The sequence below is a fragment of the Rhinolophus sinicus genome, linkage group LG01, assembly GCF_036562045.2.
Source record: "Rhinolophus sinicus isolate RSC01 linkage group LG01, ASM3656204v1, whole genome shotgun sequence".
In the NCBI taxonomy this organism is placed as follows: Eukaryota; Metazoa; Chordata; class Mammalia; order Chiroptera; family Rhinolophidae; genus Rhinolophus; species Rhinolophus sinicus.
Window position 1 is genome coordinate 169,197,047 of NC_133751.1, and position 20,012 is coordinate 169,217,058.

General features: G+C 32.4%; 1 protein-coding gene across 1 annotated transcript in view; it reads right to left on the reverse strand.

The window, feature by feature from the left end:
* Positions 1–267: 267 nt before the first annotated feature.
* Positions 268–20,012, reverse strand: part of TFPI (tissue factor pathway inhibitor) — a 64,994-nt gene continuing 45,249 nt past the window's right edge. The window contains exons 4-8 of the mRNA XM_019740703.2: positions 18,468–18,509; positions 15,872–16,048; positions 15,126–15,221; positions 3,324–3,503; positions 268–2,617 (exon numbers count right to left, since the gene is read on the reverse strand). Coding sequence (XP_019596262.2) covers positions 2,520–2,617; positions 3,324–3,503; positions 15,126–15,221; positions 15,872–16,048; positions 18,468–18,509 — 593 coding nt within the window. The 3' untranslated portion in view covers positions 268–2,519. The remainder of the gene's footprint in view (positions 2,618–3,323; positions 3,504–15,125; positions 15,222–15,871; positions 16,049–18,467; positions 18,510–20,012) is intronic.

A 20,012-nucleotide genomic window follows, 5' to 3' on the forward strand; every position in this document is an offset into this window, starting at 1 on the left:
TCTATCATATCTGCTCCTTTGTCTGCCCAAAAGGGATTTGCGATAATTTATTCATCTTAAGGCGTATTTTCATATTGTTGTCCTGGAGTGAAGGAGACATTCCAGAACCTGGAGTTTCAGGTTATGGCTGCTTTTTTTGTTTATTCCACCAGGGACCTTCCTATCTACCTAACGACATGCTAACTAACCTGTCTCACAACAATCATACTTTATTATTCAAGATTATATATTTTATTTCTTAGAAAGTAAAAAATAAAATCAGTCGAGTAGTTTTCAGCATGACCTTTAATTTTCAACAGAGGATAAACAAAGTAGGTAAATACATGTACATGCTGTATAATGTAAAACAATTACAATTAGATGCATTTGATTATGTAAAACAAACAAGACAATACCACCAGAAGGCTTCTTATTTAAAAACACAGTAAACATAATATTCACATGCATTAAACATTGTAAACCCTCTCAGTGTGTATCTTAATTTAAGTAATGAACCCTTGAATGATTGTTTGAGAAAACAGTTAGTCAACTCACCAATGTGCTGTTTATATGTCCTTGGTAGCAACTTGCTACTTGGTCTAAGGAGACTTGACCCTTTATTTAAATCTATCCAAGTATAAATAACAACAGAACGTAGTTCACAAGGGATTTTGATTTTCAAAAGTCTCAAATTCCACAGCATAGACCCAGTTTAAGGCAGTTATATATGACTGAATATTTGAAATCAAGATATAAAATTTTTCTTAAGTGAACAAATTGATGAAAATGATGTGTAATTGTATGTCAGGACTTTTCATATTCTGTCTTACAACATAGTGATTTTATTGCTCGCGTCATCTGGAGCCTGACTTCAGATGACTGAATGGTTTGGAGGGGATCAGCTTTTTAAAAAGGAAAACAGCATGAATAAGCTGAGTAATTAAAGATGCATTCAGTGAATTGGGAATGCCCTTTAGCTAAATTGAAGAAGTCATGAAAGAGAGTAGTGTAGGTAAGTCCAAAAGTATATATATATATATAAATTAAATTGTGGGAAGTAGGTGGGGTTAAGTATCAAAAAGTGAGTCCTTAAAGGATTTTGAGGGGTGGAGAAATATACTAAATTAATTCTTAGGAATTATCAATACTGAAGTGAAGAATGCAGTAGAGGTAAAAAGCCTGGGAGTTGGATGAACTTTATGTTTGGAGACTGGTTAGATACAGTATATGAGGGAAAATAAGAAATCAAAATTGGGTTCAAACTTTCAAGCCTGAGGAACAGGTAGAATTATAACACTGTTGCTAGAAAGTAGTAGTTATTAAGCTAAGCTAACTGAAGTGGTTAGTTGTTTCTAGATGACAAGTTCAAATTTATATGTGAAATTTGAGATGAGCATTATAGACACTGAAACATCTAGAAGGCTGTTGTGATGCCAGACTGCACATGGCTCAGCAGAGAAAGAAAGGTACAGATCTAGCTGGATACAGTGAATTAACTCCAAAGAAATGTTGTTAAAACCCTGAGAATGAATAGTGCATGGATTTTCTAGAATATTCTTTCTTTATGATAATTTTATTTTCCTTTTCTACAGAGATAACATGCCTTTTTTTAAAGCATGAATTACTGCTTGCATTGTGTATAAAGCCTAATGATAAAGGAATAGGTCTCAGGAGGTTTAAATATTCTTGCTATTTTTAGTAAGAGAAAATGTTGTCAAACAATGAAATGAGGAAGTACATAAACAGAATTTCCTTTAGATCGCTATTAAAAACTTCCCTTTCCCACCAAGTCCGTTATCATGATCTGTATTTAGCACACCATTATTCAACCATAGTAATTGATATAATGAACCATTTGCAAACAAATGAACAAAAAAAACTGAAATCAAACAAAATCAGGCAGGCACATGGCACAGAATTGACTCATCTGTGTTCAAATACAATTTGGCTCAAGATCCATGGAGGTGTAGGTTAGTAGTGCAAAGGAAATCAAGTATACCTAGGGAGGGGAGCACATGATACGATTCTACAGCGCTTTCCAGATGCACAATTGAGGGATCTTTATGAAAAGAAGGTGCTTGTCTCCATTTTAGATGTGAAAAAAAGTGCTTTTTTTATTGATAACTGTATTTTTTAATCTTGGCATGAGCTTTAAAAAAGATCATCATATAGGTGATCAAAACAAATAAGTGACAATGTGTTATGAAATAGATGATCCCCAAATGGAAAAACAGACTGATTTGATGTGGCCATCAGCCTGATAATTCATAGTCAAATGGTAAATAGTCAGAAAAGGATCAAAAGAATAAGTAAAGTCATAGTAGTCAGTTAATAAATTATAGCCCTAGAATATGCAATTTGACTAGATCAGGAAAGAAACACGGATACAAATGTATTAATAGCAGGTAATATATGCATAGAAAATTCATAAAAAATATTAGTTAAAAGAATTTTAGGAAAGAAGAAATAGGAATCATAATGAAAAGCTTCATCTAAAATATTTAGTAGAATTAATGTAATCATATAACAAATTTATCTTTCTAACAAAAATTTTTCTCATATACTATTTTCACTGGTTGCTTCTTTCTTTTTCTTTTGGTTTTAATTAACCCTCCTTTTGATATTCTTTGGATGAAACCTACAAAAGGAAGATAAACAAATTTATGCATGATAAAAAGTTTTATTGTGTTAATTTATCTAAAATGTCCTCAAATTATCTTTTAATATATAAAACCAAAAAAAATGTTATGAGTTTAAAAGCCTTTAATTTGTCTATGTCTTTGTATAGAATAATCTATTTCTACAGAAGTCATTTTACATACATGAGTTAGCTAAAATGGATAAACATGTTATTGATTTTTACTTATTTTCAGTTAGAAATTCATGGTCAGTTTATTGAAAATGTGAACACGTGGCTGTATATAATTGGTGGAATTATAAATTATTATTTACATATTAACACTATTCTATAAACATATCACTTTTATAGGCAGAAGAAAACTAATACACAATTTTGTGCATTATAAAAAAGCTTAAATATATTTTGGTGTAATCATTTAAAACTAAAGTTTAGTATGTAAATATCAAACAAATAAAATTTGTTTCAAATTAATTATTTTTCTATGAAGACAAATTATGAGGAATTACAGCTAATATATCCAGCAATATTATCTAAACATATTAAAGTTGGTAAGGGGACATTTATTAGCTAAATCATAACAGTGTTTCTTATAACAAATAGAACTAATTTAATGATATTTTTCATAGATTAAAATTCATTCACAATTTCAGTACAATTGCTTTTTTAAGTACTAGTGAATTAATGTGAAGAATGTCTTCTATACCTTTTTGACAAGCCCTAAGACATGCCTTTTTAGAAGTGAAATTGTTCTCGTTCCCTCCACATCCACTGTACTTAAATGGGCGGCATTTCCCAATAATTCCATTGTAGTAGAATCTGGTCTCATTGGCATGACACAATCCTCTGTCTGCTGGGGTCAGACACCAGGAGGGGCCATAAAATTCTAAGAATATGAAGAAAATAGGGTAAGTCAGATATGATAGTTAATCTGAGATTTTCATGTTATTGTTTATAGATTACATTTATGGCATGTCTTCTTAAAACAGTAATCTGAATGAGTAAAAGTAATACATTGTAAAATTCATGTATTACAATTCCATGAAAATGCTTAACCAATCTCCAAGCGTCCGTGTATACTGAGACTTTTCACCAATAAATAAAAGAGCAGATACATTTGCTAAAATAAAGTGCTATGATTACTCTTTATATGAAAAAACTAGTTGTACATAATAAAAACAACTATTCAACAATTTAACTTCTGCAAAACTGTTAACAATATATATTTTAAAAAACTATTAACGTTTATGTATCATTTGTTCATGAATGTTCAACTTTTTAAAAAGTTCTGATGAGCAAAATCCTTATTGTCTGACACAAGCACTTAAGCTCAGGAAGAGTTTCTTCTCTTGACTAAAAGAATTCTGAATGATGTAACATAATCACAATTTAAAGTGTAGGAATTCATGTATAGAAAATTCTAACTTTAAGCTTCAGAGAAGGAGCCCAGAAGAGATGGTTTGACTTAGTCATAAAGTTTTCTCATAAATTGAAGCATGAGTTCTAGATGAGTTAGATGTTTTTGCAAAACAAGGAATATTACTAAAGCCAGAAAATAAAACATGTTTAAACCAGACAGGCTGGTCTCTCAAAGGGGTGAAGCACTTAAAAAACAGAAGATAAAAATGAAACAAGGATAATAAAAGAAACATTTATTTCCTTAAGGCAAAGCAGCAAAATAGATTTAGCCCAGTGGTAGTATTTAGCTGCTTTGGGAATTCCTGCCAGGGAGGGGAAGCTGGTAGGTATTCTTTAGGTGCAGAGCTAAACTGCTTGATAATAAACGAATATTGCAGGTACATTGGTAGGTGGTGGGGAATCCATGTAAGAAAACATTAGTGGCTTTGCCACAAGGTGAAATGTGGGACAGCAAAGGCAGGCAAAGAGGATTTGCTAAAAGTTCAGCAATGACAGAAAATAGAATTTTGAAGAATCCTATAGCCAAAAAAAGCAAATAGGTTGTGCAGAAAGCAAGAAGTGATCTTATGGCAAGTGAACCCCACATGAATAGACTGTAAAAGAAAAAAAATAAGTAAAATGAAACAATTGGAGGAAAAAAAAGGAAAAAAAAAATCTTATTAAATTGACATGTACATTTTTTATTCCCTCCTGTGTTATAGATATTTAAATACAGATGACAGCATCTTGACACAATGACTCATGTAATAGAGAAATTCTGGAAATTTTAAGAGGAGTGGGAATACTATGGGAAGAATGTATGAGAAGACATTTTAGAAAGGTGATATTCTGTGTCAAAATTCAAGAAGTGTAATCACATAAAGAATATTAAGTTTTATTTAGGTCTTTCACCAGGTCTATAAATGCTGTGATTTTTAAGAAACTCAGTATCTGTAAAACTAAAACATTATCCAAGATCATGTAGTCTAATTTATGTTTTACTTCATCCTACTTGGGTGTTATAATACATGATTATTGCTATTGTAAATCAAAACTAAGATGTATTTAGTGAGAACGTATGCTTAACTTTCTACAAAACATCAAAATCTCCTGTTACCAACAGTGATTGATGTATGAGGAATTTTCTAACTGTCTAGGAGAGATATACTGCAACTGAGCCCTATTATTATGCAAACTTTTCCAATGTGTGTGCCATGGATTCTCATCAACCTACAGCCTAGAATGTAAGATGGTTATCAGTTGTCACCGCTTTTATTTCCATGAGCTTCCAAGGTCATCAACTATGTTCCAAAAAAAAGAAATACCCTATAAGCAATTAGCCTGAGATCAGAAATAGAAAACAGAGGAAATTGCTATTCCTTTTTCTTTATTCTCAGCAAATACCCACAGATGTTTCATGGCAGATGTGTATGATGTGATGATGTGATTTATATATCTATTTCACTTTAGCATTTTGTACACAAGATATATTAGCCTACAGTAAGTTGCACATAATATAGGTGGATATCCTTATAAGTTGTACACTTCTTTACAAATGTTAGTTTTTACCGTGTTTCCCTGAAAATAAGACCTGACCGGAAAATAAGCCCTGGCATGATTTTTCAGGATGACATCCCCTGAACATAAGTCCTAATGCATCTTTTGAAGCAAACCTTAATATAAGACCTGGTCTTACTTTGGGGGAAACACGGTATGTCATAAAAGTAATGACCTTCCTAAAGTTCCTTATTCCTGGACAGAGGGAGTTTTCTTATGACAGGAAGGAAACTCATTCTTCTTTTCCGGTAACATGAAACCTACAGTAAACCTGGCCCCATTACAAAATCAAAGCCATTTCAAAGTGAGGGCAAGCTAACCTGGTACATCTGCAGCTACAGTTTCTTGAATGGAAGTAACAAGGGAGGAGCCTCTGTTATACAGGCCAGGAGCCTGGAACACCAGGTAAAAGCTAGAATCAAAATGAGCCTCTTCAGTGGGATCCGAAACCATGGCAAATACACCACAGGTTTGGTAGGGAGACATACCCTAGATTCTGTCTTCCTTTACCCATTACAACAATGTCTGCCACTGGACAGATCTGCTCAGAAGCCAAGGGAATGCGTTTTCTATAATGTGGGACAGGGAAAGAAGAAGGCAACGGATTGATTTGAGAGCAAACAGACAATTGACCAGCACAAATGCCATCAGAGAGAATTTCATGACCAACTAAATTGTCTAACGCATTAGATTGCTTTTAACTAAAAGTCATTTTGTGACTTCTGAATCAGAGGGTGTCTGGCATGCTGGTTCTAAAAGTGTGGAATCCAGTGTGAAGACACGTGTTGTCCCTCTTACCACATACCTGCTCCACTCAGAGTGTCTATTCACAACTGACTTGATGACAGTTGTCTATCTGACTTTGTCTGCTTTGATTTTAATCACTACCTGCACAGATCATCAAACACAACTCACCATTGACCTAGATCAATACTGAGGTTCCTAACACTAGAAATAAGAATATTTTGGTAGTGGGTTAAACTTTGAAATGAATTAAGGCCGTTGTATTACATATAATTAACATTTAAAAATTTTTAATAAAGCAACAAGTTATCAGTTGGAGAGTCTTTTTAAGGCCATTGCTCTTTGAAACATGAATTATACCTGATATATAATTAATTCATTTCTTCTCAAATCATTTTAACTCTAAGCAGGAAGACTATTATTGGGTTACACTAGCGTAACCCAATACAACAGCAGAATTAGAATAATGAAGCAGATGGTTTCTTATGAAATTTCAATTCTAAAATTGTTTGAGTCCTTGATTCAATTTTGAGTCTGGTTCAATCTCCAAAGGTGAGGAAATAAAAAAAATTTGCACCCCATGAAGAGATAAGCTTGACTGTTTTCAATTACCATATTTATTCTAGGTAAACACAGGCAACTCACCTATTCAAAATCCAGACTTGGATATTTACAATGAAAGAAAATATAAAGGTTTCAAAGTAGTTGCACAATGTGATTTTTGGGGGTCTAGATTATAATTATTTGCAGAAATTTTAGATAGAATAAAAGACACTAACCTGACTTCTGTTAACTTTCCAAAGGGACGTTAATAACCAAAAGCATTCTGTCTCGATCTTGCCATTAATAATAAGCTTCTGGTTAGATCAGGGGTGTCAAAACTTTTTTCAACGTTTTTTACCAAGGGCCATATGCGGTAAAATACACAAACAGCCAGGCCACTCACTTGAGGTGAAGTACGTATTGCCTCACTTGGTTTATTTAAGTAAACTAAATATATTTTTGGAATTTGCTGCAGGCCAATTAAAAATGGATTGTGGGCCGCAGTTGGCCCACGGGCCGCAGTTTGGACACCCCTGGTTTAGAGGGTCTGTGATAGGTTTCAGAATTCAGGATCCATTTATTTTCTGCTAGGAACTGACATCATCTAGTATGGCTGCTAAATTGTAAGGTGGAGCTTCAAAGTCAGTTTTATGTGTAAAGCAGTTTATGTAAATTTTCTTTAAAACATATACAATACACATTGAATCTTATACACACTTATACACACTTTGAATCCTTACTGTGGTGCCTTCCTATGTGGTGTTCCCATTTTACATGTCTATTTAGGTTTTTATTTTACCAATCAAATTAAGCTTTATGAATTAACTAATGACTTGTTAAGTAAATTATTTTTTGTCTCCAAGACTATTTCAGGGAATTGACTAATAAATCCTTCCTTTGAATACCAAATTCTCTCTTTTTTCCCATAATTTTTTAGTAAAAAATATATAAAGATTTGTATTTTCTAATTACAGATTATCATTGTAAATTGTTCAAATAACAAAAGTAAAACAAATACAAAAGTGCTCCATAATTTGACCCCTACCCTTTAACTACTGTGAATGGTTTCGTGCCTATCTCCCTGCATGTATACCTATGCTTTGTCTCTGACAATTAAGTTTGCGAACTCATCCTAGAAAAAGTATTGCATACCTCATTGCTGAATATCACTATGGTCACCTTCGAAGTACTCCCCTTGGGAAGCTTTGCACCAATTCCAGAGCCTAGTCCACCCTTCAAAGCAATTTTGGAACTCGTTTCCTGGAATGGCCATCAGAGTTGTTGTCATATGACGCTTGATGTCCTGAATGTCATCAAAATGTCTTCCTTTCAATATTTCCTTTATCTTAGGGTAAAGAAAGAAGTCATTGGGGGCTAGATCAGGTGAGTAGGGAGGGTGTTCCAATACAGTTATTTGTTTACTGGCTAAAAACTCCCTCACGGTCAGTGCCGTGTGATCTGGTGCATTGTCATGAGGCAAGAGCCATGAATTGTTGGCAAAAAGTTCCGGTGGTCTAACTTTTTCACACAGCCTTTTCAGCACTTCCAAATAGTAAACTTGGTTAACTCTTTGTCCAGTTGGTACAAATTCATGATGAATAATCCCTCTGATATCTAAAAATGTTAACAACATTGTTGCAGTAAGTTCGCAAACTTAATTGTCAGACCTTGTATACTGTTCATTGTCTTATTATTATACTTGATACTATTTTGTGGATATGTTTCCACATTTGTTCATATGTATACCTTATTTTTTTTAATGTAAGCACAACATTTTATCTTATGACTTGACTACAATATATTTAATCAATCCATTACTCACGTATATATACTCATAGATTATATCTGTCCATTTTCTTTTCAATTCCAGACATTGGTTCATGAATATCATTGTATATGGGTTCAGATATTTCTAGAGGAGATATTTCTAAAATCAGAATTGTGCATAAAGCTATATTCAGTTTGCAATTTGGTAGATCGGACAGAATTTTCCACTAAAAGTTCATATAAATTTATATCTCTACAGTGGTGTTTAAAAGTACCTAAACATTATTTAACAAAATGTGGACCTTACTGCAATGTATCCATTTATGATTCATTTCTATTTTTCTCTTCTCACATCCAAGAAAATAAAAGGGTACTATGTAAACTAGTAATTACTCGTAGCTCTTCAAATGTTCTACAAAATATGATTAATGAGAATATAAGATGCCACTGATTTTAAGATGCACTGTTATTTTATGTACTGCTTGTAAAGAAAAACACACAAATTGCACTACTACACATTATTAGTTGTAAGCTTCATCATGATTTAAGCAATGTTAAAATGTGGAAAAATATTAATCTTAGATAAATAAAATATGATAATTTATCTTTTTGTATAACCACACCAAGCTTAAATGCATACATACACACATATACAAAGATACACAAAGATGAGAAAGAAATGATATATGCTATCCTTTGGGCCAAACACTGACAGGGAATGCCATCAGAAGGAAGGATGATTACTATAGAGACTTTATAGTAGGTAGCAAGTTTAACAGTTTGCTAGGTTACAATTCTACAAAATAGATTCTTTTATGGTGAGCTTATTCTGTACTTTTGGGGATTCTCCAGAAGCTACTTCCAGTCTTGAATTTTATTTACTTTGTGATGAGTTGGAAAACAAAAATAGCAAAGAAATATTGAAAGAATATGCTAGACTTTGATAGTGTTGTCTCTATATAATGGAAACGTGGCTGATTTTCTTCTTGTTCCTTTTCTATTTTTTCAAGTTGGATGCAATTATAATGCTCATATTATATAATAAAATATATTACATAAATATATTAGAAATAATAGTTATAATAAAAATATTTTTAGAGTGTTTCTAATGTCCTGGCATCATAAAGAAAAGTCTGGAGATTGGAATCTGTCTGATTAGGAATGGAGAACAATCCTATCACCTGTACATTTACTATTTACATGTAGTAAATCTGTACTGCAGGAAAAGCATGTATCTCTATTCATTAACAAAGGAGAAGTGGTTTTACATGGGCAGAAACTAACATTCCACATAGAAGAGAAGAGAAGGCAGGGAATGGGAAAATGATTACTACAGAACTTTTTGTCTTAGGAGTAACAGTACGAAGCCAAACCATATTCAGAGAGCTAAACATTTGAAGGCAAAAATTATTGGGTTGGCATGTTCAATCTGGACTGATTCTAGAATTAAAGGATAAAAAATTCATGGCTTTTATGCACTCTGTGATCATAGTTGCTCTGGCCATTCAGATCCATTTAATGGCAGTAAGATATGACAGAAAAATAGAAAGCTCTTTCTGTTGTGTCCCTAGAAGAGGTAGAGTTGGGATTTTCCTAATCAACACATTTTATATTAATGCTTCTCAAATTTTTTCCTTCAAAGATTGTCCAGTGTTCAAGAAGGAAAAGGGCAGTCATAGAATTACACACAACATAAGAGTAGCACAGTTTTTTCTAACTTATTTCTACCTCATTCCTAACCTGCCTTGTAGAGTAACCAATATCAAATTGGTATTATAATAGGGATTTTTCTTTTAGTGAACACATGTACCAAATCTCTCCCATCCAACATGTATCATTAATTTATTAGTTTGTAGTTTGTATTGTATTCATTTGTGGATGAGTTTTCATTTATAGTTGTGTAATGGTAACAGGCATAAGATTATTCCTACTATTTTAAATGTTCATACAGAATTAGTGTCATTCAAAATAACTTGGTTTACACATTGAAGTCTATGATTTTCTTTTTCTTTTTTAACGGTTTATGTATATTATTTGAGTCTTAAAACCTCTTCTCTGGAGGAATCCTATGACTGGGGCACACATTTTATCCTTGGTAAACGCAGACATGGTCCAGGAAGAAAGGGATTAACAGAAGTAGTCAGTGGTCACCTAGGGTGACTGCATTTGGATGGCAGCAGTCTTGGCAGAGGTGAAGTGCTATATTTTTGTTGCTCACCTGCTCTCTTGCCAGGAAGTAGAAGATCTGATGGATCCTCTTCATAAGTTATCATCTATTTTTGGAAAGGCATTTTGTCAGAAAATGAGCATATGAAGTACCTGATTGACCATGCAGGCATATTTAGATTATGAGGGAAGTTTCTATGCTTTTTGGTCTGAGAACATGTTAGGAAAAACAGGATACTTCTTTGAGACTGTGGAAGTGGGTTGTTGATGAAGTGGGGCTCTTCAGAATTGTTGACACTGATAGTGATTAACGGTGATATATATATAATGAATTAATCTGGTCTCTTAATTATCTATCCATCCCTATCTATCTGTTGTTTATGCCACCAGGTTTTCCTGAGCCGATATTAGTTCATGCTTATTTTTCAGTGTGTCATGTCCCAATGTATATGTGATTTTAAAAAAATTAAAAGACTTTTTAAAAGAAACGAATTTATATATCTAAGTTTTTACAAAATTTTACAAACCAAATTTTCTGTCCATACATATTTAAAATAAATAACTTAATTTATTTTTTGGCATCCCCTTTTCATTTTCATTAATGTCCCAGCTTGTATTATATGATTGTTGAGGTAATCTACACACAAAGAATTGATGGTCTGAACAAAACAGGTAAGGGTAAAATTGGAAGAGATAGAATAAACATTTCATTGGGGAAAGCAATAGACTTTAATAACTGACTAGAAGAATAGAAGTGATCAATGAGATTACCAAGTGCTCTTGTAGAATAATTGGAAAAAATGATGACAGAATTCTGAAAGTTTGGAAACCTGGAAATATTGAAAAAGATAAAGAAAAATTATACAAATAAAATTTCTTTGGCTTTAATCCCCATGATACTTCTGCATGCCAATATTCTCAACTCTAATAATTTGCTTTCACTTGTACACAGGGACATGCTTATAAAACATTTTATTAAAAAATTCCTTAAGAAAGAGTAAGCCTCAATCTTTGAGATCACCTAAGTAGCCTATTTATATTGAAATAGGGAAATAAAAGAGAAAATTAAAAAACAAACAAACAAACAAAAAACTAACTTCAGTTGTGTTTAATAAGAATTCAACTATCTTGAGTCAAGAGGGCTCACTGAAGAAATATATTCTCAAGCTCATTTGCAATATTATGATAGTTAAGAATAAATAGCAATTAAAAAAGAATTGCCAGACTGTTTTCTAGTATCATGGAACAGAACTTCTGAAATGCTTTCTTGGTATCATCATGAAGAGAATCATTAAAATTATATTTACACATATTTCACTTAATAACTAATACAATCTAGCTACTTTTTTGGAATATTCAAATACTTGATGTAAGGATTATTATTTAATAGAAAGAATTTAAAATGAATGCTATTCTATGTGTATGGTGGGTCATGTTATTATTCCTGTAAACAGAATCAAAACCTTAAAGTATTTCCATCATTTCAAAAAAACCTAATACACACAGAGGAACTTACATATTTAATTAAAACTTGGAACAAGGTTTTACATAAACATAGAGCTGTATATTTTTAAATTTTAATAGAACATTAATATAATTGTAAGCAGTGACAGGTGTAAGCATTTTGGAGCTGGAATATCAAAAGTATCTTTATAGACCTTAGCAAAGATCTTTGATGGATTCGGGAAGGAATAATCTAGGTGTAGAAAGGATGGGGTTATAATTTTCTTCCTACACTCTGCCACTTGGATATGGTAGAGAAGGGATTACCTAGGTCTTAGCAGAGAGGGACAGCTGCATTCCCACCTTTTCATGTTGGATTGGGCAGACAAGGGATCATGCAGGTTTTAGGAAGAGTGGAGGCAGAGCCATTACCCGTTAAGCCACTCTTCAAACCAAACTTCCCATTGAAGTTATTGCAACATTGTTTCTTGATTTAAATTAGAAAGGTTACAAAACAAAATAAAAAAAATATACTATGCTTATAGAAAAGAAGAAAAGGGGTCAAATTGGCAAGAGGAATTTAGATTTTGAAGCAAATACTTGCAATAAAAAATAAAATAGTTCTAGACAAATAAAGAAGGCAATGTGCCCTAATTTTAGATGGCATTACTAGGAATCATCCTTAAATGTCTATTATTTTAAACAAAAATCCTATTAATGTTGTTTTCTTTTAAATTCATGTTGTGAATTTTTTACTGCTTCCTTAGTTAATTATTTACTCTTAAACATTATTACATGTTTTACTGTGCATCTATATAAAAATGTAGAGAGGATATTTATTTTATCACATGGTATTTGAAACTCATTTAGTTTCTCACACTTATTTTCTTTATTTCCGCCTATTTTGGTTGTTTACCTGCCAAAAATCATGATTTTTATACAGTACTTCATAAAACGTCAAGGCAAAACCATCCCCTAACCTGCTCTATACATTAAAATGTTTTAATGATGAACACTGGAACCCCTGCATTTTAATTAGTAAAGTAACCCAAATAAAACATTGAAACATATTGAAAACTGATTTCATACATTTTTTTTATTTGTAGATATATTGTATCACATGTAACTTTAAACCCATTAATAGGTTTGCCATTCTAAACTTTCAAATCTTTCGCATCCAACAAGATTTAGCATGCTTTTCATCACGTGATATTTAACTGGATAGCACAAAATGTCATTGACAGACACAGAGCTGGAAGGACACAAAAAGCAATGCAATGAAATTACTTAATTTTAGAAATTAAAAAATCAGAACTACAAAGATACTTGTAATTATTACAAACAAAGTAGTGTTTCAAAATTAGACTCAAATTCACCTGGCGTTGAATTCACTGTCCTCATTATAGAATCTAATGACCTCAAAGGATTTTGAATATACCATATTGTCTAACTCCCACTGAAATTTTGCATGCCCTTGATGACATCTCAAGCGCTATTAGAACTCTACTAAAATACCTACAATTTAATCCCTGAGGCACCCATTCATTTTTGAAGATGTCACATTTAAAAAAAAACAACACTTTACAGACAGAAATTTATACTTTAGATTTCATGCATTACTCCTGATTCTTAGGCTGGGTTGGGGGAGATATGGAAGGGTGGAGATGTGCATGTGTATGTGGGGGGATTGAAATGCAGTGGACTGAAGATGAGACGTGTACAGGACTTAATTCTCCTTTCACATGATAGTGTTTCAAGTACTGAGAGCATATTTAGTGTTCCCTGTTGGAAGTAATGTCTCCTTACACTTTCCAATCCTTCTATAAACATGTTTCCAGTTGTCTTTGTAACAATTGGTATGGCACACAGGGCTGAAGCAAGCCCCACCAACATGATCAGGTCTGGACATCTGCACCCCTCATTGCAGACAAGTCATAGTCAGCATTAGCAGTACTTCTGCATGTGGGCGGAAGTTTTATTCACTTTTGGTTTGTTTCCCTGCTTGATTATTTGTTGTAAAGAGAGATGCTTAAAGACGTTCTGATTCTGTGCCCCACCTGATTCTGATACATGGCCCAGACACTGTGTCTCTTTTTACTCTGGTTGCAATTTTAATAGCCACAGAATGCTTTTAACTGGTGCCAAGTTTACGTATAAGCTTTCACATGGACTCCTTCTAAGCACAATCTCCAATTTCTGATTTTAAAAGTTTAGGTAGGACCTTACATTTATCCTGGTAACTTTCAGCTTTTTAGGCTGTTTCTAACTGCCCATATGTTTGTGGTTTCTCGTTATGTTTTCACTATTTTCCCAGCTCTGTGATTTCGTGGGCATATTTCTTATATGATTGTTTAAATGTGAATAATGTGTTGACAGGGTAGAGTCCAGAAAAGAGTTCTGTAGAAGTCTAAAAAGGAATTCCCTTCAGAGTGACATAAGCTGTGGGGAGGGTTGTCAACAGGTGCCTAACCTGTCCTGTGACTGTCACCAGAGGCCTGCCCAATACTCTGCTCAGTTCTAGACTATTTCAGCCCACCTCTGACACATTGCTGTGGTGATAATGGTTTACCATCAGACACTGAGGCTGATGATTCCTAGCATTATTTTATAGCTTGAATTTGGCATGGAGTTAAATATCATATGAAAGTTTTCATGTGCTATGTACTCAAAAGCCAACTTCAAAGCATATTTTAAAACAGATTAGGAAAATTATGACTTTTATGGGATTAAATGTCTTACACATTTTGAATCTCAGTGTTTCAACAAACCTATTACTAAATTGCAAAAAAGTATAATTTCTTTAAAAGTATAGTTCTAATATACAGTCTACTTCTATTGTTACCAAGATAATATTTTTCTGGCAGCAATTTTTAACAAATGTGATTCTTACCCAAAAAGCTGGGAACCTTGGTAGGCTGGGGAGTCAAGGAGTCATTATTCACAGGATCAAGCTGGGTTCTGTGATCAACCTCCTGGAAACCATTCACTAGAAAATATACAGACAATTTAAAAAAAAATAAATGAGACATTGTCACAAGCTCATAATTATATACAAAAGCAATGCACAGCAGTTTTGTTAAGAAAAGTAGATGTCTAGGAATACTAACATGTTATATTAGTGAACAGAGAATCTTAAAAAAGAATATATATATATATGTATGTATATTTCCATGAGTAACTTTGTGATTCTTAGTCAAAGAAAGTATAACAGTTAATGTTTAAGTTACTCCTTTAATAAATTTTATGGTCAGATAAAACTGGCTGATTTTAGGTAGTGGGATCCAAAGAACCATTTACCTTCAAATTGTTACGAACTTAAGAATTTCAGCAGTCTTAGTCTTGTGCCTAAATTATACTACAGTATTCTCAGGAAGGGAAATTAAATAATGGAACCTAAAAAAATGCAAGGTCAGTTCTATGAAAATAATTTTCACTATAGTTAGATTTCTTAAATGTCTGCTTTTTTTAAAAAAGAAAATAACAGTGATTAATTTCTATCACATTTAATAAATATAAATATATCTTCATTTGTATGGTTAAAACAAAATCTGGGTAAACCTGAACATCCTATAAGGTACCCTTTGAAAAAAACAATTGTCTATAAATGAGCTACAATGAGATGAGAAATAAACTTACATGTATCCTCACAGGTGTTCTGGCACTCTTCCAATGATTCAAAGTTGTTTAGATTACCAAGGCATCCGCCGTACTTGAAATGTTCACACTGCCTTGACTGATTGCTATAAAAATACCTGGTAATATAACCTCGACAGATTCCAGCATCTTCTTCCAAAAAGCAGAAATCTGGCTTTTCTAGCAATTATAGAAATGTCAGAAAGCAATATTCTTTTTGTGTTAATGATTTCATTGTTTTTATTAAACATATAAATAGCTGGTTATACTAAAGTTATTTAAGGAGTAAACATAAAATGTTAAAAATAATAGGTAAAAATATAACTTTATCCACAACTGTACAATATTAAAATTACCTATTATAACATTTAGAATAAGGAAGATGCAACTATCACACACTGTTGCTATGGAATTTCAAGTTCTAAATTTCTCAGAGTAAATTAGTAGGACGTTAACTATCAACTATTCATGACTTGTGATAATGGAAAATATTGGGTTATTTTACCCTCAGTTTGGAAGTAGAACATATTTTGGCAAAAATTTGGTTTAATCATTTTTATTAACCTTATGTGCAGCGACATTTAGCAGAGATCTACAGATATTTCATACCTTTTAGGTATGGGGACTCATGAGGGAAAAAGTGTAAAGTGTTGCTTCAATAAAAATGAATTCAATAAACAGAAAAAGAAAAAAACTAGAGAAGAAGCTTTGAGGGCTATGGAAGCTTTTCATTGCTATTTTTAGAAGTTCCTGAATTCTTAAGCCAGAATTAATATCTGTATTAGGTATGATATCTTCTACCACTGTGTTTCTTATTTTTCTTCTTCCAGTCATTGGAATGACTCCAACAGTGCAAAGGCAGAAAGGAAATACATGTTCAGGAATTGGAGAGGCTTTCGAAAAAAATCTAATACCCATTCTTTGTTAGTGTTCCAAACTAGGATAAACACACAGCTGTCACAGAAGTTGTGCCACTGTGATCCAGATTACAAGCTTCGTCTACATGCATACTCTGTAAATAAGAGAATTGAACTTATTTTTAAATTATTATGATCTTAAGACATATGGAGCTTGGAGTTTTTTAAGGCAAAGCTTCAATTTCCATTTTTCTCCTCTGCAACTGTAGCACCATAGTGGTGAGACTGAACTGTCGTATCCTTTTACATCTGAAAGCAATTGGCTCTTCTGTCTTAGGAAACAATGCTCATGAGTGTTTTACTAGAAAAAGAGCAAGCATGTAACAATGTTAATGATTTCTGAAACAGTTGCCAATCTGTAGAAAAACCAATCTCCTATGAAAAAAATTGTTATTAAACTATTTTAATATAGTGTATTTTAACATAGTGTAAAATGTCAAATTTCTATAACTTCTCTAAGTACCGATTTGGAAGTTATTTTACTATTTATTGCCTATTGTGTCTCAAATGAATGTTACTATTATTCCCGTAGTAACAATTTGGAGTTTAGCTTAATATCTGGGATAAGAAAAATAAATAATTCTTTAATTTGTATAATATTTCTTTATATGAAAAAGAAAAAATACCTTCAATTACTATCATTTTGATTTGCTTTGGTCTTAGTATGAAATTTTAAATAATCTTAAATGGTATAAGAATTCTATGTTCAACAAAAAGGAGTAGGCAAAAATATTGCATATAAACAACAGAAAACAGTAGCAAATTATGCTGAAAAGTATAATTAAGAACTTCCACATCTGTAAGTTGTTATTATTTATATGAGACCCTGTTCTAGGACATAAATTTATTTTAGAACAAAGTTGAACACTTGTAAAATATTTCTGCTTAGGCCTACAGTTTAAAATACTTATTATTAGAAATCAAGAAATTCATGTCTCATATCCCTCAGATAAATAAAGTTACATTCATATTGAATCTGTATACACAATCTTTGTTCTAAATTGATGCTCAGTTAAAACTGAGTAACATAGAATACATACGTTAAGCTACATACCAATTTCCACAAGCCATATGATTTTTCACTGTTAACTTTTGTTTGAGGCTGCATATTTGGCAATTGTCTTAAACTAAACTTTCTTTCAAAAAATTCATGCCCCACATTCCTCAGATAAAGTAACACTCATAGTGAATCTGTATACAAACACTAAATCATATTGAGAAGAGTAATCGTTTATTGCTATATATCCTCACTACTTTTGCTTATGCTTGTTGACAACTCAAGACATATATCAATTCAGGGTGGTATTGGATGAAATTTGCTAAAGGCCCACAATGCTGAGATTATCAAAGGATTAGAGATCAGAGAACTAAAGTAAGACTAGCAACATCTAAGTCACTATCTGGGAGATGTTAAAATAGTATGTGTGTGGCCCTGGATTGTTACTGATCTAATACTAAATATCATGCTGCGTTAGAGTGACTGAATACGAGTATAGTGTTTGAAGCCTTCCCTGCCACATATTATGCATGCTATTTCTAATTTTTCATTATATCTTCTGAAACAGAAAAACATTTCCAAGATCACAAAAACTTATGATGAATTCTGTATCAGAGAATGCTAAGAATTGAATTTGCAAGTGCCATAGGTAAATTGTACTAATGAGCACAAAATGAATGTTCACCTTTTTGCAATGTTGCCTTTTCCTTTACAGTCTTCGGAAAATCTGCAAGGAAAAAAAATATGTGTATCAATTACCACAATTTATAAAAAAATGTTATGAATTTTGATTTGACCCACTAGCATAATGTATTATCATTAAAATTATTCTTATACAAAATGTCAGTAAATTTATTTTCTCTAAATATTATGTTATTTACATTATTACAACCATGCAGCCATCTTATTTTAGCATATCTCAAAAACTGTTAAAAGTTCTAACACATTTACAAAAATAAGAATTCATGGTGAACTAAGTTTGTTATTCAAAATATTTGTGATTAAATAGTTATTTATAAAATAATATGAAATATGAAAGGAACTCAAACAGCTTGCTTTGCATATAAAAACAGGTAACTTCTATAGAGGATTGAGAGTGGGGTGGAAAGAATCAGAATTACCTCCTTTCCTGTTTCTCTTCCCCTAACTCATTGTTTCAACCTAATTAAAAGTTTCATTATTATTTGCAAGTATAGAGGAGAAATAAGCAAAAGGTATCTGGGACATATTTTTGGGTTTAACCTCACAGATTTAATGGAATTACTCCACTCAAGAACTAGAATGTTACTTTGGCCCATTATATTTCAACTATGGATTCTCAGTTTTAATTTAAATGATAGATACTGAAATTCAAGTTGATATAATATGCAAAGTTTTAATATTTTCATATAAACATTAGCAAAGCTGAGTGATACTTATTTTTTGTGTAATAACTTGTTTTTATAAATAAAAGCTTTGGTCAAGGCAACTTAGAATTAGTTGTATGGCCAGAGTGACAGAAAGGAAGATAGTTGGGGCTGGGTGGGGGGGGAGGTGGGGGGGAGGTGGAGGGAGAGAGAGAGAGAGAGAGAGAGAGAGAGAGAGAGAGAGAGAGGGAGAGAGAGAAATGTGTTGGGTTATATGGCTGTTTCAGCCAATGATCAATCAGGTTATTCTTCAGAGTAAACCATCTATGAGTCATAAGGTAATGGGGCCTGTCTCCTTTTTATCATGTTTTATTCAATAGTCTTTTTGAAAAGATTTTTTTTTTTCTAATTGTATTTTAAATATTAAGGAAACCTGATGTGCTTTTTTTAGCATTGTAAATAACCAAACACAATTAATGTTTTATAATTAGATAGTAGATTGTCATAAAAGCTTACATTAAAATATTTTAATATAAAACAAATATGTTGCAGTTTTAATTTATGAGGGCAATGAAATAATATATACATATAATTAGTATATAAAACTAGAGTGCTAAATAATCATTTTCAGTTTTACCTACTAACAATAGCCATAGGATGGGAACATAGAAATGCTTGATTTCAATGTTCATGCAGTATTAAAAGAGGTAATTATTTTGTTTGTTTCTGGTTTCCTTCCAAGTAGAAGTAACTCAGCTGGTATACATGTGAAGTAACTCAAATAATGTGTTTAGCACGTTGGAATTTTAGATGTATATGTATTACCAATGATTATCTTTGAGGATTCTGAAAATAACAAACATGTACACCTCATTTAACTGAAA